Genomic DNA, 22,114 nt, shown 5'->3' with positions numbered 1-22,114 from the left:
GACTTTCAGAGCTGGAAAGACAAAGCCCAGAAGTCAGTGCTGGAAAGGCCAGAGCTGCCATGTTTGCTGTCCCCCATTGCCAGCCAGCCCCAGACAAGCAGTCTGGTTTGAGATTGCCCTGTAATCGATCTGCTGTGGTCTCTGTATTGCAGAGAGGAGCCCTTTCTGTGGGTGTTTAAAGGACAGCCATGAGCTCCAGGCTTTCTTTGAGGAGATAAAACACTTTTAGAATATTTTCATACTGGGATATTGATCCTGCTATTGGGGATCACTCCATCTACTGTCATCTCTGTCCTCTTCTCTCCTGTAGTTTGCCTGCCGGTAGCATGCTCTGTTCAGGTGTTGGTCCTTGTGTAACATGTCACACACGTTAACATCGAGCAGCAAGGACGCTGGGGTGCAGGTTTTGCCCATCCTGCCTGTAGCGATAGTTGGTTTTGCTGCCTGTCCTACCTCCTCCCCGTGAGCCCAGGGGCAGCTGCGGACCCTCCACTGAAATGCCACCCATCTCAAAATTCTCTCTTTCAGAACAAAATGAAGCCTGTTGCGTCCCTGGTAGGACTGCATCTATCGAACAGCCTCTGCTGCGCAAGCTGAGATCGATGGCATGAAGTCTTAATGGCAGAGTACCTCATCCCTCATTAGCGCTGCTCTTGGGCCAGCATCTCCCTTCAGCCCTTTCTGGGCGCAGTCCCGGGTTCAAGGAGCTGTTTAAAAGGCAGGAACCTTTAAAATAACATTTTAAGACAAAAAAAGTCATTATCTGACACAACTCCCAAAGGGGTATTATCTCCCCTCGTGAGAGCGAGGCGCGAGCGGTTGCCCCTTTTTTTAGGGGCAGCCCTAAATTTGGCGGGTTTGTGGTGCCGAGGCAGCGATGGGAGGGGAAGGGAACCCTGAAATGCTGACGGGAGGCCTCAAACCGGCCAACGGGGCTTCCCGCCATCTTGGGTGCGGCGGGGGGGGTGTGGAGTGTCCACGCCAATGCGGGCAGGGGCGGGGCGCCCGTGACGCCATCAGGCCGCGCGCGCGGCCCCGCCCCCCCCGCCCGCCCGCCCGCCCGGCCGCCGCCATGGAGTCGAACAGGGACGAGGCGGAGCGGTGCATCGGTATCGCGCTGGCCGCCGCCAAAGCTAACCAGCCCGACAAGGCCCGCCGGTTCCTGGAGAAGGCGCAGCGCTTGTACCCCTCGCCGCGGGTCCGCGGTGAGAGCCGGGGCGGGGGCGGCGGGGGGGGGGATGCCGGGGTTGGCGGGGGGGGGGGGGGAAGCCGGGGAAGCGGGGCCTGCGCCGCCGTCGCCGCCGCGCCTGACCTCTCACCCCCACTGCGCCTGCGCCATGAGCCCGGCGGGGGGGGGGGGCGCCGCCGCTGCCGCGCGGGGCATGCCGGGCAGGCGAGTCCGCCACGGGAGGGGGGGCGGGGGGCGCGCGGCCGTTCCCAGCGGGCTTTGCGGCGGGCTGGCCCCGCCGCCATGAGGGGCTCTGCCGGGGCCGGGCGTCCGCCGTCCGTGTTCCACACACGCGCTCCCCCCCCGGAGCCGGGGCTGACCCGGTGGGTCTCTGTTCCCCCCCCCCGGGGCTGCTGTTCATTGGCTGTAACCTGTTACCGGTGGCGTGTGTCTCCCCGGTGCTGCCCCTTACCCACTCAGGGCCCTTTTCTTTAACGGGGGGGGGTGTGAGGAGAGGGTCTCTGTCCAGAGGGGAGGGCGGGAAGAGGTACGCTAGCAGCAGAGCACGGTGGTTCTAGTAGCTCCCAAATTCTCGCTGGTTTTTTGCCCCTGGCCAGCGGGCAGGCTGTGGGCCTGCGGTCACGGCTGCTCAGGAGCATCAGTGGCTGTGGGGAGAGAAGGGGCTTGGCAAGGCCGAGAAGTTCTCGGTGGGGCTGGCCAAAGCCTCCTTTCTTTTCTCTCCTGGCATTTGGGCTGTCCTGGAGCTCCATCCTTCCTGCAGAGTTGCGACGGTGCTGGGCCTGGGCGTAGCTGCAGAATCCTCTCCTTGAGCAGCTTTCGCATAGTTTGCCAGCAGGCAGAGACACTTTGTTTGAGCTTACGTGGTGGAGCGGGCTTGTTTTCCCTGGCTGTTCCACTCAGCGAGTGTTGCTTCTCGTTTCGTACGCCCCCATCAATTGCCACAGCACAGCTACTGTGGTTCATTTCAGCACGCGTAGAAAATAAGCTGCTTTCTTTGAAAACCTTCTGCCGGTTTTATGAGTTCTGAGGAACGATCTCGTTTCCTGGAAGCCCTATGGCGTCCATAATTGACGTGTCACAAAAGCAACTGGGAAGTGGTTTGTAAAAGCAGCCAAACACAATTCTTTCTCTATGTGTTCTTACGTTGCAGAAATTTATGCGAAGGTCTGTAGGGGTTTGGGGAGTTTTTTACTTTTTTATTTTGACGGACCTTATCCAAGTTTTGATTCTTCAGCTGCTTTTTGCAGCTTGTCTGTCCCATGGAGAACCCAAGGCGTCCTGTAATCCTCTTTTTGGTTGCACGAGGCCTCCTCCCGTTCCCTCAAACATAGTGTATCAGCCTGTCGTACATGTGGTGTGATTTTCCTTCCCATTCAGAGTTTACACTTTTGCAAAATTACTGGGTAAGAAAAGTGACTTTTAGAGGAAAAAGTGTGGCGTAGCACACAGAAAGGCCCACTCTGACAAGGATTGCTCTTCCTGTGGAGCTCTGCTAGGGCATGCACTAGAAAAGCAGATCTGGGTGACAGCAAGCACCAGCTCACAATGTGAAGCAGTCATGTTTTGCCTTAATCCTGTGGCCTAGGACAGGCAGAGTAAAAGGTGGCTTATGTACTGTTAGAGAACTGGAGCATAGGGGAGGAAAGCAGAGGAAAGGGGGGCAGCAAGGCAGGTTAATGTTAAAATACAGCATGCTAATTTGTGGCCAGACCCAACCAAGCTGCTGGTACAAGTTTCACATCTGAGGTGCTGTCCAAGGACCCTTTGCTTGATGTCCTGCTGGTTGCTCGCCCGTGTGCTTTGGGTCTATAGTTGGGAAATGTTGCCAAAGATCCTGCAGTTACACGGTGGTCATTGAGTCTTTACGTAGTTCGTGTGCCCCTGGGAAATCTCTTTCTCATGTGTTACATTGGGTTTGGCAACAATCAGCGACGTGGATTTTGCGCAGTATGGCTTTGGGATGCAGAAGCAATACGACTGGAGCTGTGGAATGAAATAGAACTGAGCTGTGGCCGTACGTGGACTTCTGTGGTTGGTTTGGGGAACCACACTACCAAAAATCTCTTGGCAAGCTGTAGGGAACTGAGCCCTGAACAGGAAGAGTGGGGTGGGAGGGACTGCCTCGTGAGATGAGGTTTAAAAGTGACTGGCAGTTTGCTTCAGGTTTGGAAGGAACAAAAGCAAAGACTGTAATTTTGTGAACACTATAGTGGTGTAAATATGAGCAAAGGAAGGATTTATTTTTCCAAAAGCTGAAATCCGTGAAGCCCCCAAGCTCAGAAGCTCATCCAGTGAGTTGCTACTCCTTAGCCTGCTGTCATTTTTGTCCTTCATCCTGTAACAATTGCTTGTATTGGCTGTTGGATTACCGAGCGGTTTTTTCTTGCCCCTACAAGCTCTGCGGGTCAGATAGGATATCTTGGCTCATCTCTTGGCCTGCAAGCGTTGTTTGCACTTGCATAAAGAACGTGATACCCCCATAGTGCAAGGTCTGTAATGTGCAATCTGCAGGAGGAGACGAAACGTCCTTCTCAGTTCTAGGCTCTGGATAAAGGACTGCAAGCTCGTCAAGTTACTGATGCCTTTGTAAATAACATCGTCTGGTTTTAATCGTATTACGTGTGCCTATTCTTTTTAATGGGATGCAATATATAAACTTCAGAAACTACAGGCATGAAGAGATCAGTCTGATATTTGGTTTAAAAAAGACAAAAGTAGTTTAAAAAGATGGTGCTATCCAGCTGCCAGGGAAACACATGATGGAAGGATATTTCTGTGCTTGGAGGAATCTCACTTGGTTTCACAGTATTGTCACCTGTGCGGTTAGGCCAGGCCTGAATGTTTGTCCCCTCTTGGCTGAAAAGGATGGAGGTCGGTGTCTGAGCCTTGCAAGGAGGAGACAATAGTCCGCAGCACTTTACCCAATACACATGCACGCCCCACCTAAGAAAAGGAAAACTAAATTTATGCAATTCATATTTGGTAATTGAGAGAGAAGGTGGTTTTCACAGCTGCTTCTACCTGCATCAAATATGTAGGTAAGACAGCACAAGAGAACAAAGCACCCTTCTGACTCATGTGTTATGGGTCCTATCGTGCTGCCAGCAATCAGTGCTGCAGTTCTCTGTCCCCGAAAGGGGAGTATCCCTGTGTGACTGGCATCCCACAGTATTATTTTATAAGCTTTCTAAAGATGTGGCATTGTCACATAATTTACCTAGCACAGTAGACTTGCAAAGGCAGGAGATAAAGAAGAATAATATGCTTTATAATATGCTAGAGAACAAATGTGGAAATGCTTTGCTGTTAAGGAGAGACGTGGAAAAAAAAAAAAAAAAGGAGAGGACAAGGATGTGCTGCTTTGGTGATCCACTGTGGGTCCTAGACTGTCCAGCTGGATAGGCCTGGGGTTTTGATGGAGGTTGCGTGCGTTGGGAGAAGCAGGCAATATGTTTAGCAGTAGCCCTCACATCTGGGCAAGAAGCAGCAGGAGCTCAAGGGTTCCTTGGATGAAAAGGTGAATGTCTTTCTGATGAAGGGTGGGGGGGTCTTAGGGCAGTGGCAAGATGAAGAGGGGTCTCTTTATGGGAGAGCTGGAAGGGCAGATTGAGCTTGGCGGTCTCTTAACTTCTTTTTTTTCTTTTCATCTTTTTCTTATTTCAGTTCTGCTTGAATCACTCAACAAGAACGAGCAATCAGCCAATGGCCAGTCCCAATCCAGGGAGTCCACAAACTCTCAGTTCAAGAAAATGAGCAGAGACTTCCCATCGGCCAACGGAGAGGCTGGTGGGGAGGCCCCCAAGGGCTACACTCAGGACCAGGTGGATGCAGTGAAGAGGTGTGTGCACAGCTCTCCATGGCTTCAACCTGCAGCTTGTTTGAGTTTATCATGTGATACCGGTCTGTTTTTCACAGTGTTTTAAAGATTCCGGCTTTGAACCCCATTGAGTGGTTTTTAACTGGCTGGCTGCTAAAAGCATACCTAGGAGGATTTGTAGCTACGGCAGCCCTGGGAGGCAGCTGCGTTGGGAAAACGAGGGATGAGATTTTCCCCCAAAGGCATGCACGAGGGCTAGAACTGTAGGCACGCAGGCCTTTTCCTGGCTGAGGTCCAAAGAGACATTTTGGATGCATTCATCTCATGGACTTCACATGTCACAGTCAGTAATGCCGTGAAAAATCCCATGTGCTCCTGAGATCCTGTAGGTGGAAGTCATGGCTCATAGCTTGCAGTAGGCAGCCCTCCTGCTCTTACGCTTTGGTCTAGTAGCAAGTGACAGGGCATATCCTTCTTCCTCTCTCCTGATGATATTCTGCTCATGGCCTCTCTTAGAGCCCAATAAAGTAGAAATCCACCGCAGGACACTTGACTCTGTTAGCACGATGCACTTCTAAAGCTCCTGCTGGAAAGTCCCAGGACATGTTTATCCAGTCACCTGTTTCCCAAACCCTGTTTCAAGCTGTTCTTTGTTCCTTTCTACCATTTGCAAATACTGGAAGTTGAAAGACTGAACTGCAGGCACAGTCACTTGGTAAACTTTGTTTAAGGTTATGGGCATGGTCTGAATTGCACAAGAACTGCTCTGGCTAATGGACTTACAGGGATGCTTGTTACGTCATCCATTTCTCCAAAAACCCAGCCTGCTGTATTCTGTCTCATCGAAGTCATGTGAGAAGGAGAAACCATCGCTGGGCTGTGAGTGTACCCAGAATGAACTGGGCTGCGCATACAGGCCTGGGCAGCTCCCTCTTTCTTCCTCTAGAATTCAGCTGATGTTATTTTTAGGTCTGTGAATTAACTGAGTCTGAGGAGAGGGGGAGAAAAAAGCCAATAGCCCCATCTATCCTTCAGATCCTGGCCTGCCATTTGTAGTCCCTCCCAAATAGCCTCCAAAACGTGAGCATGACGAATCTGAAACTTATTTGTCAATCACATTCCTTTGTGGGTGATATCCTTGCCTGAGGAGAGGCCCTTCTACCACTACTGGCTTGACTTGTTCTGTGAGACTGTTTGTGTGCTAGTAATGCAGGCACAGCGGGAATGAGTCTGTGACAAAAATTGGGTCACCCTCTGAGGAATTAGTGCTGAGTAAACCAGAGTTCGCTGAACAACATCGATCGAAACTGTGATGTGTGAGATGTTGCAGAGTTGGTCTATTCAATGCAAAGTGATTTTCACAGCTGAAACTACCTGTCTGTGTTTTCTTCCCTCTCTACTGGCAGGGTAAAGCAGTGCAAAGATTACTATGAAATTCTGGGAGTAAACAGAGAAGCTTCTGATGAGGACCTGAAAAAGGCCTACCGGAAACTTGCACTGAAGTTTCACCCAGATAAGAACCACGCACCAGGGGCTACAGAGGCATTTAAAGGTAAAGAATATTTCCAACTTTGTGATTTGCCCTCAATTATCAGGCAATGGTGCTGAGTTGGGCTAGCAAGGACCCTTAAAAACAACCTCATGAGTCAGGTAGAGTGAAATAAAGCTTTTCTTTGTAAAGTTGTCTCTCTTCTGAGCTGGTTGTGTTATGAACAAAGCATAAGCTTAAAATAACAAACACAGGCTGGCACAGGTAGGACTCACCTCTGCTAGTTGGACAAGGAGAAGCCTTCCTTCCCTTTCTCCTAGCAGCCCTACCTGTGTGTTGCTCCAGCCTCCTGCCACACTGCTCAGGAGGTAATTCCCTCGGGATGTTAAACATCCCCTTTTTTGGAGAGGTGCAGGAGCATCCACCTAGCAGGGAGAAGCTCCAACTCCTGCAGCCATCCAGCATGGGGCAGGTGCTGTGGTGCACCCCTCTCTACTGACAAATCCAGTAGAGACCCAGTAAGTTGTACAGCACCAGAGGCAGCCGTTGGGTTCACGAATCCCTCGAGAGAAACATTACTGGGCAGGCCCAATGGCAGGAAACTCATCTTCTTCAGAACTCGTATTTAGACTCTTCCACTCATTGAGCATTTCAGGCAGCCAGTAGGCCTTCAGGTTTCTAAGCAAGCACTCAGCACCTGACTGTTGCAAAGGGCTGCGGATGGAATTGGTGGATAGAAACCTCAGGTGAAAATTTCTAGGGTGAAACTGCACCAGCCATACAACTGAGGCTATCCAGGACTCAAATAGGTCACCAGGAGCTTCAGTTCTGCTGCAAAGAGCCCAATTCTCAGGGCGTCTCTACAAATGCAGCAGGGATGTTTCCTGGGTAATAAGATACCTTAAAACCGGAGTAATTTGCCAAGAGAGATGCTGTTGCTTGGAACACATAACCCCATTTTCCCTTGCAAGCTGCGGAAGTTTGATTATTATTGTTGAGCTAAACGCAGAACTTCTTGATGCCGGTTGTACAGCACTGGTTTTGCAGTGTTAAGCCATTTAAATGGTGTGGTTTGATTCTGGCCATCTTGGGAATGAAATGCATGAGACTTCTGCTGGAGCAGGGAGCAAGGCTAGCCTGGTGTGAGTGTATTGATATAGTATTCGGGTAAGCTTCTAGTAGACATGAATTTAGCAGTAAAAGTCTTATGTAAGGTTTGTTCAAGCCTTTTAAGACTTAAATCCATAACTGATAAGTGTGTTGCTGTTAGCAAATAATGAACTGACCCCCAGCTACTTGGGAGAACCTGTTTTAGTATGGGGGCCAGATTAAAGAGTGAGCCTCTGCAGACATCTATCTACGCCGCATGTGCAGTAAGCCACAGTTTGATAGTTTATCCTTCAATCCTTGGTAAGTGGCGAAAGGCAGGTTTCTTCACTTGTAATCTTAAATAATGATGTTTGCCAAAGGCTTTGACAAGAGTTACGTGCCAGAAGTCGTGCGTTAAGCAAGGTGCCCTTTATCCTCCACTGCAGAGCTATCTGCTCTCGGGTTATCTCTCCTCCAAGCCTTGCCTCATTGGCTCTCATGTCCTTCAGCCTGAGCTGAGCTCCTAGTTTGCAGGGCTCGCTGAAGTCCAGCTGTTTGGTTCCAGAAGGTGAAGGGGGAAATATGCACTGCTATGAGGATTTTAGTTAATTTTTTCTTATGTTGATGTATTAGCTGAAGTTTTGGCATTCATCTTCCCAGTGACAGCTGATAAAGCGTTAGGTCTTGTCCTGAGACCTTGTCTCAGTCCATAGTTGCAGCTGGCCGCAGTCTGTCTTGTGGCAGATTTGCATCACTACCTTTGGCTGACGTTGGAAAAAGAGTTGAACCTGGCTAGTTTGCGCTAAAATCCTGATTTGGAATGAGGTGTTTCTTGGGCTTTGTCAGCAGAAGGACAGCGAATAAAACCCTGAACCGCTCCATTTTTGTTGCTTAACTGCACAATTTGAAAGAACAAGCTAATATGCTAAGAGTTGGTCCTTGTCATCCAGCTTCCTTGCCTGGTTGTAGAAATGTTTGCTCTGTGTGCACTAATTATAACCAAGAAGGAGAACAAGAGTATTGACATTACATCCTCCACACTCCAAATCTCTAGTCCAAGCAGAAACCGTACACCTCGATCTAACTCCTGGGAAAATGTTGAATCTTGGAGTTAATCTCCTCCAAAGGGCAGGTATCTCCCTTTTCTATCACTTCTGCCCCTGCCTTTTATACACCAGTCAACTACTGCCATGAACATTTTTCCTTCCTTGTGACACAGGGAGGAGAGAGGATAGGCTCTGCAGTCATGTGGGGAGGCTCTTGGGTCAGTTGGTAGAGAGGGGAAGCGATAAGCTGGAACGTGCAGAGAGACAAGTACAGAAATAGGAGGGTGGCAGGCAGACATTGTGGTAGAAAGCCTCAAACATGCTGAGGTTGGAAGGAGAGTGACCTGGGAAACTGGCAGGGGTTTAGTTCCAGTACATTTCCACCATCACAGGCACTGGTTAATAGTCCTTGTAATTACACGCCTTACTTCTGGCATCTGGGAATTTTGAAATTCATAGCTGACAGACACAACTTCTAGCCAAGTTTCTTGTTCTTGTTGTAAGGAAACTTCTAGTTCCTTACTAGCTGTGATGGGAGGTTTTAAAGTCTCTTCTAGAGATCTAGCCTGTATTTAAGTTCTTTGCAGTTCTGGTTTTAGGCTATGATATTGAATTCCCTCAATGCCACTTTTGAATAAAATTTGTCAGCTAAAATCGTATTTTCCTATACAGTTGCTTACGGCTGAATGATTTGAGCATTAGTTGTTCAAAAGGAGTAACAAGTTTAATTAAGTGAAACGGGTAGCTGCTCTACTACCAATATTTCCTTCACAATTCATAATTTCATTCATCTGAGAGGGTTTCTCTAGGGACATATACCAAATCCATACCAGTCATATCATTGAATTAATTAAGGCCTTTTTCATTGAATCTCTTGGTGTGGTTTCCTTCTGTCTGCATTTGCCAGAGAAGTGTGCCAGGTGCTAGGGCTGCACTGCTGAAGTAGCCAAGTTGACAAGACGTGGGTAGTTGAGAACCTCATTTGAGTAATGAGAGAGGCAAGTCCTGGCAGTTTGCAGGACAAAATGTATTATCTGTAGAAGAAAGAAGCTAATTGCTTCCTTATTGTCAATATTTCAGCCATTGGTAATGCGTATGCGGTATTGAGCAACCCAGAGAAGAGGAAGCAATATGACCAGTTTGGAGATGAGAAACTCAACCCTGCTCGGCACGGACACAGTCACTCGGACTTCCACCGTGGGTTTGAGGCCGACATCTCACCCGAGGACCTCTTCAACATGTTTTTTGGTGGTGGTTTTCCTTCTAGTAAGCACGTTAAACCTTAATCTCTTGAATGGGACCCGATCCTTTTGACAGAGCAACAGTGCAGTAGTGATTTCTTTGGCCGTGCAAGGATTGCTGAGTTTGATGAGAGAGTGTTCTCCTTCACACATGACCTAAACACCTAGAGTTTTCTAAATTGTTCAGACGGGTGCTTGGAGAACTCAGCATCCAGCAGGTAATACCATCAGAGCTGGACTTCTTCCCAACTTCAGGTATTTGTTTGCATGCTGGCAACATTAGCTGTTATTAGGTTGGGTTGAATGTTAGAACAAAAAATGACTTGTTTTAAGGCTAGTTGTAAAAACAATCCTATTTTGAAGAAGGCTTTTCTGCCTGGTGTTTTTAGAAGTTAAATCTTCTCATCAGAACAAACTTTGGTAACACCTGAGCCTTGTTCTTGATCTGTATCTGCTCTGCCACGCAGCTGAAGCAGTTTCTTTGAGATCAGTGTCCACTTCCTTCTTTCCACTGTGTCCCATAAAAAAGAGGAAAGTGTTATTTGTAGAGCATAATTTAAATGTCTTGAATTGAAAATTAAATCTGTATCCTGTCTATCCACAGTGCTGGTCGTGGTTTGGGTAGCAGGAAAGAACTGAGTGACTGTTCCTTCACTTGATCAGTTCTGATCAAAAAGACACAGATTTAATATAAGGATAAGGGTATTTTAGAAGACTCCCTTGTATTTACTCTAGTCGTATTTGACTGGCAGTGAAGGCAGTGGTTATTTGACCTCTGTGGACCAACTTGGAAAAAATAAATATTTTTGTTTCAATTGAGAAGATTTACTCTGGTAGCTCTTTCCTATCTGGTATGTAAGAATTAACACACTAATGTCAAGTACTTGCAAAGGCATCTTGAAGCCTTTTGCAGCATTCATGTTCTGCCAGTCAGAGAGGTAAAGCTATGCCAGTAAAAACAGCAGATTGCTGGTTTAGCTCAGTCTTTTTTTCCTTTCCTCACTGTCCCAAGAGAATTCAGGACCGCTTTCTCAGCCAGTCTTCTTTTTCAGCTGTAGCTTTGACATTTAAAACAAGACATGGAAGAGCTGTGTTTTTAGGGTGAAAAAAATGCCAAAATGATTTCTTTTTGTAATTGGTTTTAATCTAAAGTAAATTCAATTAGAAGCAAGGAGGCCTGTACAAGATATTCTCTCTACATAGCTGACCCTGCTTTGAGCGAGAGGTTGGACCTCCTGAGGTCACTTCTGACCTGAATTTTCATGTGATCCTACAAAATCCTATAGGTGGATCTCTGTGCCCACCACCGGTTCACCTTCAGACATTATGCACTCAGTACAGCTTAGGAATACTTCTTTTTCAGCTGTGGCTTATATAACTCATTTTGTAAATATTGGCTTCAGGTGATGAATAGAATTTTTTTTATGAATTCTTCTATCCATCTCCTGTGGAGTCCCATATCTGCTTCGCTCTAAAGCTACAGCCATATCTTTCAAGACAGCATGATGGAGTGGCTTAAGTCAGGGGCTTCGACCATGTGGCCTGCTGACCAAAACCATGGACATGCACCTTGAGCACTGGCACATATGCAGACATCTCAGGCACAGCCCAACTCTCTCAAATCACTATTTCACTGAGACATCCCAGCTCCAGCCTGGAAGCAGCCCAGCCGGGCAGACGTGCTGCCCTTCTTCCAGCTCTGAACTGGCTGGCATGCTGCTGACTATGTGAAGTAGACTGAACTGAGAGCAGTGGTAACAGCAGACCAGATCTAGGTGGGAGCGCAGTGTGGATTCCTTTACAATTCTATGTCCTTACATCTTTGCTGAGTATGGCCCAAACCAAAGAAACAGATCAAGCCCATTCTGACAATGTTCAAAGTTAAAATTCCTGAATTTGCTGTCATCAGCATCCAGTCTACTTTTTCCTACTGTGTTTTTATTGGTGAGGCTGACATGGAACTTGACCACCTTTTATGGTTCCTTCCTGGCCAGCCAGCACTGTCTTACACCGTCTTACTGTGACTTTTGTGTAACACCTTTCTTTTGCCTATAGGTAACGTTCACGTATACAGCAATGGCAGGATGCGATATACCTACCATCAGAGGCAGGACAGACGAGAACATCAGGGTGACGTAAGTGGAGAACAGGCGAGGGGCTGAGAGTCTAAAGGTTTTTCCAATACGTGAATTGCAAGCTAGTTGGTGTGGCCATCTTGTGAAACGGGCCTGCTTGTTTCCACCACCCTGAACAGAAAGCTGGAGTCGTGGGAAGTGAGCTGCCTTTGGAATTTACACCAGGTTGCGGTTTAATTTACTGGTGGTTGTTCTCCAGGGATTCTCATAGCTGTCATCCAGTGGGAAAAACACTGGTGTGTCTTGAAGCAATGCCGCTTTGAAATAAGATTGCACCAGTAAAATGTCCCTGTCTTTATTACAGAATAAGCATTTCCTTTCTGATTTAATTCTGTAATTTCTAAAGGTAAATCCACTTTTCAGATAATGTGAATACTCATGGCTCCTCCCAACATGAACTCATTCTCCCTTTTATTCCAGTATTGAAGATGGGGTGTTTCTAATCTGTGATGCTTAAAGGAAGACACTTTATGGCACGAGCTATTTTTATGTTTTCCCATCACAGAAAATCTAAGTATATCTCCAGCACTCCAAGTCCTCTGGTCTAGAGAAGTGAGAATGAGGGACTTACTATTTAAGAGACCAGGGTTATGTACTGAAGATTACTATTTTCTGGAGATAGCCAATTTTTTTTTTTAAACCCAAACAAACAAACAACAAGAACTTCCTGAATATTTTTTCTCAAGCTTAAAGGGGAAAGTGTACTCTGCTGGAACTGGAGAGAGCTCAAGATGGAGGGGGGTGGAATTACTTTCATCTGACACTGAAGAAGGGAGAAGACTTTCCATAAAACCAGATCTGTTCACTAGCACAAGCAGGACAGAAACCACATATGCTTGGGAAAAACAAAATATGAACATGAGGCTTTTGAAATTCACTTACAAGGTTCCCCCTGCCAGTCCCCTCTGCCCTTTGTCACATCTGGAGAAGGGGCAGTGGGTTTGGACCTTCCGAGTCATGCTGCCCTTTCTGGAGGGGAACTGTGCACTGCTGGGTTCCCCCCAGTTATTTTGGGGTGCCTCCTAAGCCAAATGTCTGCAAAAAGCAGGAGAATCAAGGTTGTTCTAGGGCTGGGAGGGAGGGAGAGCAATGCTATGGGATCCTTGCATACAACTGTATGGGTGGCACTCCACTGTGTGTTTCTGTTCCTTCAGGGTGGCCTTGGGTTGTTTGTCCAGCTGATGCCTATCCTCATCCTGATCATTGTGTCTGCTCTCAGCCAGATGATGGTCTCCAGCCCACCCTACAGTTTGAGCCAGAGGCCGTTAGTACCTGTTACTCTAAAACTTATCCAGCTGGGGAGGGGCTTGGGTTCTGGAGGGCATGGTGGTGTGAGGGGGCAGGGATCTAGGCTCTCTGTTTTTCCTCTCTGGTTTTTTGTTTGGGTTTTTTTTTTTTTCTTTATCTCATCACACCATTGCTCTTGCTGCCAGATGTCTCACACATCATTGAAGGCCTCCTGGTTCTCAAATAGGTCTTGAGATGGAAGGTGTGGGAAAGGTTGGAGGGTGCTCACTTGCCTAAGGGAGGGTGTTCTTTGACAGGGACCTTCTGCAGCCCATACCCACAGCTGGGTGTGTCTGTCCTAGAAAGGGACAGACGAAATGACTCTGAGAGACTGCAGCTCAGCACTGTGATCCCATATTCAGAATTAATTGAGATGTAGAGTTAAACTGGGGTGTGAAAAACAAAAGCCAGATCTGTTCTTCATGAAGGCCTCGGTTTATGCCTAGTACAAAGCAGTAGAGGAAGAAAAGAAGGAGTAAAAGACACTCCCAGAGAAATCCCCTATTTTTGAACTCTAATCTTGCCATGAAACAGCTATGGCCAGACATTTACTGTGAGAAAGTGAAGCTGTTTCATTCTAGATCCTGTGGAAATGCCCCAATCTGCTCACTTGGCTGACAAATGAAATGAGTTTTCATTCTTACTCACTGTGCAGTGCCAACAAAGAATGGGAAAACGGGCTTGATTTCTGGCTGCTTGCATCATTCTTGACAAAAGCTTAATGTATTTTCAGTGGAAGTTCCTTGTGTGTATTTAAAGAGGGTAGGTGGACTTGGTTACAGCCAGTGGGCCTTGTTTAGTTTCACAGGTGACAACATTTGCCACTGATGATGTTAAATACTATGAAACCGAGCTTAGCTTTTGGGTCCAAGGTAAAGACTATGACATTAGTGCTTGGAGCTGAAAGATGGAGCGGTTTTGAAGAGGGCACAGTTAAAGGTTATTCTGAGACACTAAAGAGTATTGAGGTGTGATTTCTGCAGTTGATATTAGGACTATAAAATTAAGCATTATACATGTATACCAGTTTGTTTTATACTGGTGAAGAGGCGGTTTATGGGGCGAGAAGACGTTCAGTGGAGGGCAGCTTTTAAGTGGACAGGGATTTGCTTCCAGCCTTGTGAGCTGTCAGAGGAAAGCCATCCCTGAGCCCCAGGTGTTTCTCTGCTGCTCAGTTCCCTGTTCCCTATACTGTCCCTGTCTCTGCATGCTTGGGTAGTGGCAAGCAAACCAATTTCCAAGTTTGGATTTGGACAAGAGCAGCAAATGAGCTGATCCAGTCCTCCGTTATCCTTTCTGAGTGACCAAGGCACTTCAAATTAAGCTAGCTCGGGAGCAAAAGGCATGCTGTGCCGGCAGGCGGTGCTGCTCGCTCGCTTGCTCGCATAGGCAGCCAGGCCCCTTCTGCTGCCCGATGTAAAGGGAAATGCCGTGCTTGGCTGTCGTTTGGCAGAAAGCTGGAGCTCGCTGCACTGAACTCAGTGAGCAGAAGGCGAGAAGCTTTTGAACCTGGTGAGGTTTCAGTGGCACATGGAGACTTTAATGCCACTTCTTGGTAGTGAAGCTGTCTCTGAGAAAGGTGGAGTCCTAAAGAACCATTTGTCACTCCATTACCTTTGTAAATCTCTTCCAAAAACTAGCTTTCTGCTGAAAGTCCTGTCTGGCTGTGGGCCTGACTCTGCCACCCTGCTCTTCAATAACACCTCATCAAATTTGCCTGACTTAATTGCATGTCTGACTTCAGGTGGCAGGTTTCTTGCACCAGGTACTGCCCTTATTTTCATGCTTTACACGCAGGCACGCTGCTGGAGCTCTGCAAACTCAAATACTCCTCCTTTGAAGGCACGCTTTGTAGCCTCCCTAGTTGATCTTTATACAGAAGAGGAGTATGGACTATGGGAGAGCTTAAGGCTCTGTTTTGACTGGTAAAATAGTGAGCTGAGCTTCTTCCAGACTGCATCTCTTCCAGCAGGCACTGCAGGAGATGCGTTAGCCTTTCTCTCGAAAAATGCCAAGAGAGGTTTTTGGTCATGTTCAGTCTATCCGGTTATCCACCACTCGTCCCTGAGTGCTGGACCTTGATGAAACGTGCAGGAGTCTTTGAATCACTCCTGTAAACCCTGATAACAGACTGAAGGGTGAGCCGGATGAGTTAATGTTTATACCTGGCTTAAGAATCAGGCTTGCTTTTAATGCAGCAGCCAGCTGGTATTTATTATGGGAAACTTTGGGCATGTCTCCAGATGGAGCTGTTCCTGATGAATCCAGCATTTGGGCACAGGTCCTGTGTTACAGCTTGCAAACACGCCCTAGTGAGTATCTCTAGGTTTGCTGGAGTGTTGGGGAAAACAAGTACAGGGCTCTGTCTGAAATGCAAATCCATGGGGGTAGGGTAAGAAGAGATTTCCTTCTAGAAAGTGCTCTCTGTGCTAGTTGGTGCAGGCTCGAGTGCAGAGCGGGTCTAATTTTGTTCTTGCAGCAACAGTGTTCGTTGCAGCATGTGATGTGGTAGAGGAAGCTGACGCTCTTGGGGTTAGCAGATATCATAGCAGAGGGTACTGGGTTTGACTGACGGGTAGCCTTGCTGAGCGAGGGGGGGTTGCTGGGGAGCTGTGACAGCTGTTCTGCCTCGCTGGCTGCTCTTACCCTGCACCGCACAAACATCGGCCTCTGAGCTTTGTAACCATCCTTGGGGCTCACCACCAAAAACAGATGATGGTGTCGTCAGCAAGGAAATTGCAGAGAGATTTAATTAGTGCTGAAAATGCTAATGAACACTTTATTTTAAGTGGGTTTAGGCCTTGGGCAATGTGCCTCAAAGTTACGTCTGTATTCAGAGCTCTGCCCACCTAGCTAGAGGCCTGGCAGGTTTTCTCTCCCTGTGTTGGCGTTTCATTTCCACTAGAAATGCTTCTCCTTTCCAAACCTTCAAGTCTGTGGATGCATAGGAGTGATGTATGTTTTCAGCGGTTTGGTATCATGGCATGTTGTGCTTTATAAAGAGCTGGGAGCTTTTTGCTCTGCCCTTCGAGCGTGTCCTACACTGTTCTGCCTTTTCTCCCTGAACTAGGTCTGTGGGTCACATACACAGGAGAGTGACAGAGCACTTGAAAGTCAGCTACTACGTATCTGAGAACTTTGCAGACGAATACACAGGCACAAACCTGAAAAATGTTGAAAGGAGCGTGGAGGACGACTATATTGCAAACCTTCGAAATAACTGCTGGAAAGAGAAGCAGCAGAGTGAGTAGTGTGGGATCAGGAGTGGAGGGTCTTGGCTGTTGCATGAGGTCAGCTTCGGAAAGGTCTTTAACTAGGGACTGAGTTATGCTAAAGTTATACTTTAACATGGTGCGAGCACATTTCCTCTGTTGTTGGCTTTTTTTGCTATATGTGGCTTTGTGACAAATCCAGTATATGGGTTTTTTTGTTTTGTTTTGTTTTTTAATGCTGCTGTAGAACTGGTCAGACAGGAGTTGTGCCCTGGAGCTTCCCTGTCCTGTCAGTAGGATATCTCTTGATTTCCAATGGAGGAAGAAGGTTGCAGCCATCTGATTTTCAGGAAGCCCCTGATAGCTCTGTGTAATATTTCAGTTGTTCAAGGACTGTGTCTGAAAGTGTGCCGCCCACAGTGTCGTCCATCCTGCATCACATCCCTGCTCGGAAGGCTGTGGCGGCAGCACTGACATCACCTTGCGTGCTGCTGAAGGCACGCAGGGTTAGGAGGGACGGCTACCCAGCCAGACAGCGCGAGAGATTATCTGGCCATCTAGCCAGGCAGCAGAGTGTGGCGAGGGCAGCAAACTGTTTGCCAAGTCCCAGGGATAACCTGACTTTTCTGCCTGCCTGTTCCCAACACGTGATGATCACAGCTCTTGAAGCAGTGGCCAGGGTAGAATTTGAGCGCCTGGAAAGCAGGAGGGGCTGTTAGAGCCCCAAGTGGTGCCAAGTGAGGTCAATGCAGCGAGCTCTGAGCCTCTGCGTTTCTTCTTCCCCGTGCTGCTGGGGTAGCCTTTGTGTAGGCTGCCTCATGTGCCTCCTGGGACTAGAGGCAGGTCCCTTCAGATTCCCAAGGCTTTCCCTGGGATGGATGAGCTGTCAGCAGATGTTACGCCCATCCTGCCCTAAAGGGCACAGGGCATTTCCTCAGCCTCATCCTGTGCTTCGTCTCGCCTTGAAGAACTTGAGGTGCCTCCTGTTCCCAGCAGAGCCCGTGGTGGGACGTGGCCTGGTGGGTGGGTCTCCTTCCACATCGCATTCGTAACGCTGGGCTTTTCCCTTTGCAGAGGAAGGCTTGTTGTACCGGGCACGCTACTTCGGAGACTCGGATCTGTACCAGCGAGCACAGAAGATGGGCACCCCCAGCTGTAGCAGACTGTCAGATGTTCAAGCCTCTCTGCACGGATAGTCACCGCCTGCCCGCTCAGCAGAGGTCTAAGTACGAGCTGGTGGTGCTTCCCCTGGCAGCGGAGCAGGGCACGATAGTGCTTTTCATACTTACTTAAATCTCTTTGCGACACAGATCTTCACCACTCTCCTCTGGATGCACCCCCATCACAGGGGGGAAGCACCCCCCTCTGTCAAGCGTACACTCATTAATCAGGAAATGGATTTTGTTTAGTTTGCATGTCGGCACCCTCAGCTCCTCCCTCCAAGCTCACTGTTTTCTCTGGCACTGTCAGTGTTGGGTCTCTAGGAACAGAGCAAACGCCCCAGGCATGTTAGCGACTCAGCAGAAGTCTTGTCAACTGCACATTCGATACAGCAGCCGTGCGTGCCTCAGCTGGTTGGAAGTTTTTTACCGGCTGTGGCAGCCAGCCGCCAGGTTTTAATGAAACTTTTTTTGGTTGCTTTATTGTCTGTTCTACTGAAAAAGCTGTTATCCCCTGGCACTTGGAGCAGTATGATGACAGGGAACGGACTCTTACCAAACAGATGTTCCTTGCCCCCCCGTTGCCTTCCCATGACACTCAAGGAGAACAAAGCAAATGGCCAGAGTTCACAGCAGGTTGTAGAAATATCTTACTGTGTTAAACTGGGAATCAAAGTAAAAACAGCTGAGAGGGATTCTGGAAGACTCGGGGGTTGACGAGCTTGAATTAATGCGAGTCCAGATAGCACACATGAGACCGGGTGTGCTGGGTTATGGGAGAACTGCACAAAAATAATGAAAAAAATTGGCACGGAGTTTGGAGTCCTTTTTCTGCTTAATTATCTGGGCTGATTTTGCCTACCAGATACTGCTGGGATGGCTGTAAAACGTACAGGTCCCTCCTGCCACAAAATTATTTGAAAACAGGGTTTCTATAGAAAATAAATTGGAGGTGAAGCTTGCACCAAGTGTTAGTTGTACGGACACCATTTAGGCTTGCAAAGACTTCTTGGGAACGTTGGGCATCTAGCTGCTTGATTTGTGGACACAAGTAAGGAGGTTTAGCAGGGGAGGTTTTGTTCGGTTTTTGTTTTCCTTGGCAAAGGGAGCACGTCTGAAAGTTTGGCCTTTAAAGCAAATCCTCTGGGTTGTGTTTGGCCTTTTTTTGGGTGTATTCTGTTTTTGGAACCGTTCTTATCTTGATACGCCCACTCTCTTGTTTTGATAACTGCACCTCTTCTTTCACGATAGACCGGCATTAATTACCTGCTTTTCTTTAATTCCCTCTCTCTACCCGTGGTCTGAAAAGAGAGACGCTCTTAGGCAGAGGGCCCGCTGCAGACTGAAATAGTGCAATTGAGTAAGCTGCTGCCTGTAATTTGGGGGGGGGAAGGAAGGGGGAGGTACGGTGACGTGTGATTGTCCAGAGACTGACACCGCTACCGCTTTTGTTCCCAGACTCATGAAATGCCTGAAGACTTTTGGTGAAGTGCACTGAGCCGAGGTGACAGACTTGATATTTAAAAGAATCAAACCTTATCTTAAAAATGGAATTGGAGAATTAGCAACGCACAACTGCCCTCTTTCTTCTCTCTGCCTGTCTCCGCTGTTCGACCTACGTCTCAGGCAGCGATTAGGACAGGAAATCAAGCTGCCTGTCTTCCTCCTTCCCTTCTGACACCGCTAGTGTGCGACAGTCTCCTTGCTCCTGGGCTCCCACAACCCCGAGAACAGACGCGTAAAGTGTAAAATAACACAAACTAACTGCAGAAGCCGTGAAGCAGAAGGAGATCCTTCGCGACTGCGCTGGTCACTGCCGACGGAGAGAGAAATTGGACGATTTGGTGATAAAAGAAAACTTTGAAAAAAAGAAAATATAATCTATTTAGAATTAATTTATAGCTGTATATATGTTGTACTTTTAAACTATGCAGGGGTTGGATGATTAAATTATTTTGTTTTCTGCCCGGTTTGGTAAACAAGGAAGCGGGAAGTCTTTTCGCAGGGTGTCTCGCTCTGCAGTGCTTTCCTGCCTGACACACTAAAAGAAGAATCACTTTGCTGTTACTGTATTTTGCTTTCTGGAGGACAGCGGTGTTCTGCGGCTTGGGATGTCGATACCTGCCTTTCGGGTTTTAATAAAAGAAATTCCAAATCTGTAGGGGGTAACAAAGAAATCGGGGAAACTGTCCAGATTTGTGGTGTGGTTTTGCAGCGTGGGCAGAAGCTGCAGCGGGTCAGCTGAGCCCCCGCGTCGCACTCAGTGACGGGAAGGATTGTCCTGGATGGTTTTTGCTCATCAGTCGTTGGGTTTATTTGTGCACGTAACTTCTTTTTTTGCAGAGTCTGCTTTAATTTTGCCTCGTCATCAGCGTGCGGCGTTCGTTCTGTAAAGAGGGCTTTCCACAAGCCGTCTCCCTTTGTTGGTTTTTTTTTTGTGTGTGTCCTACACTTGGGGTTCCTCACCCACCAGGACTCCCGTTTGCAACATGGCTGTGGCCTTGACACCCTATCTCTAACGGTTCCTAAAGGAGACCCATAAAATACTGCTAATTCATAAGAAATGGAGCTTTCTATTGCTTCTGTTGAAAGAAGTTTTGCCGGGGGAGATCACAGGGTGCGCCTGAGCTCTCCTCGGACCCCACCTGAGCTCTGCAGTGTGTCTCTCACTCGATCACCAACAGGCAGGACTGGCGGGAGGGTGCTCGAGGTTAGGAGCCGTCTCTTCAAAGCAAAGCCGGCATGAGCGGAGCTCCCTTCCATCGAATAAACTGGATTTTTTTTTTTTTTTTTTGGTACTTTGTGGTTCATTTTTGTCTAAAGACATTTCCAGTGAGAACAGTCCCCCATCACGCTCGGGGGGATGAATCAAAAGCACGGTGGCTTCCGGGTGAGGTGGCAGGAGCTGGAAGAGGCGAGAGGTAAGGTGGTTTTATTTGTCATTAGGAATCCATGTGCTCTGTCTTCAGCTATTTATTTATTTTGCAAAATATCAGCCCTCCCGTTAACTGCAAGCCTTACTATCCCACAGCCACCATGACTTGGACCTGATTTTAAGGGTTTTTTTTCTTCTTTTTGTTTCTTTAAATTCCTCCACCTTTGGAAGGAATTGGGTGGAAGTACAGCATTTGGAAATAGCTCTTAGTAGCGGCACAGGCTAGCTGGCATGAAGAGATCATGGGGAGGGGGTGAAATGAAAACCACGTACGCAGAAGGTGCTGAATGTCTTGCACAACAGCATTCCTTGCCCAGAGCCTGCCCGCCAAAACCTTTTGATTATTTTTCTTCAAGTAGATACCCATGGATAATAACGAGCGAGAAGGCATAGATCCTAACGGATGCTCACAGAGGCTGTATCTCTCGATTTAGAATTAATTATACAATTGTACATCTATAAATAAATGTTTATAACGTGAAAGGCTGCAGCTGTGTTAGTGTCCTGTGGATCCTTGCCCCAGCCAGCTCCGGTTTTACAGCTCCTTCTTCACGCCGCCTTCCTCGCATCCACACAGGTGCTCGGTAAATGAAATTCGGCATCTTTGCTGTCACGGCAAGCCCCAGCGGCTGAGAGCTCCAGCGCTGCAGGGGCCTCCCCGGCGTGGGAGTGGGAAGGACGGGGAGAAGATGGAGAGGAGGGGGTGCCCCCCGAGTTAGCCGTGGGTCCCGGCAAGGTGATGGCGACTGCTCAGCAGGACATCTTTGCTTCCAACTGGTTCTCGGGCTGGGGGGACCTCACTTTCCTCCCCTCCCATCAAAGCACCACTTTTAGCCGGGTCCCCCAGCATCTTCCGGCTGAGCTCTTTTGGGAGATGCTTTATTCTCATCCCAGAATACCACCATCCCGGCGGCATCATCCTGGTGTTTTAAGGTGCTCTGTGGATGGGTCCCCATCCAGGGAGAGCAGCAGGCAGGAAGGCTCAGGCTGCCTTTGTCCTGGGTGGAAACGCTAGCTTGGACACGCTTCCCGACGGTGGCGGCTTGGAAACTGCCAGCTGCTGCCCCAAAATGGGGGGCAACACCTGCCCCCAGGGTCAGATTTAGGGTCCATGGTCCCAAATGGGGCTCTCTTTCCCAAATCTCCCCTCCCCAGGGCAGCAAAAGGCTTTTCCTGCAGCACCCAAGGCAGGCTTGACCCTGCCAGCGCTCCCCTCCTCCTCCCCAGCCCCACGCACCAGAGGGCTGGAAGTTTGGGGTTGTTTGGGGTTTTTTTCCCCTTTTCCCTTTTTTTTCCCTTTCTCAGAGGTCAGGGGTCGCGTCACTTCCATTTCCCCTCTGTGCCATGTTCCTGGCAGCAGCGGTGAGTCAGCCCCGCCAGCCTCTCGCAATGCCCGCACCGGCACATCGGCCAGCAGAGTCTGGCACGGACCAACGCAACCACCCAGCAAAACCCCCTGGTACCACTGACACAGACCCTGCTTCATTTTTTTAAAATCTGTGATCAGGTACATC

General features: G+C 48.3%; 1 protein-coding gene across 4 annotated transcripts; it reads left to right on the top strand.

Moving 5' to 3' along the window:
• The first annotated feature begins 1,053 nt into the window (after nucleotides 1–1,053).
• DNAJB12 (DnaJ heat shock protein family (Hsp40) member B12) lies at nucleotides 1,054–21,083 on the top strand. Of its 4 annotated transcripts, XR_008236921.1 has the most exons (10): nucleotides 1,054–1,205; nucleotides 4,853–5,027; nucleotides 6,413–6,558; nucleotides 9,711–9,896; nucleotides 11,927–12,006; nucleotides 13,161–13,270; nucleotides 16,364–16,536; nucleotides 17,580–17,731; nucleotides 18,975–19,025; nucleotides 19,124–21,083. XR_008236921.1 is itself a non-coding variant. In XM_052799281.1 (9 exons), the coding sequence occupies exons 1-8, from the start codon at nucleotides 1,073–1,075 to the stop codon at nucleotides 17,699–17,701; spliced, it is 1,125 nt and encodes a 374-aa protein (XP_052655241.1). In that variant the 5' UTR covers nucleotides 1,054–1,072; the 3' UTR covers nucleotides 17,702–17,725; nucleotides 19,124–21,083. The 4 variants fall into 4 exon arrangements, 3 of the variants coding, with proteins under 3 accessions (XP_052655241.1, XP_052655240.1, XP_052655242.1); XM_052799281.1 differs by lacking the exon at nucleotides 18,975–19,025 and having other exon boundaries at nucleotides 17,580–17,725; XM_052799280.1 differs by lacking the exon at nucleotides 18,975–19,025.
• Nucleotides 21,084–22,114: the final 1,031 nt, after the last annotated feature.

The sequence above is a fragment of the Harpia harpyja genome, chromosome 10 (genome assembly GCF_026419915.1).
Source record: "Harpia harpyja isolate bHarHar1 chromosome 10, bHarHar1 primary haplotype, whole genome shotgun sequence".
NCBI lineage: Eukaryota > Metazoa > Chordata > Aves > Accipitriformes > Accipitridae > Harpia > Harpia harpyja.
Note: the sequence above shows the minus strand (reverse complement) of the source record. Positions and strands in the feature narration are given on the sequence as shown.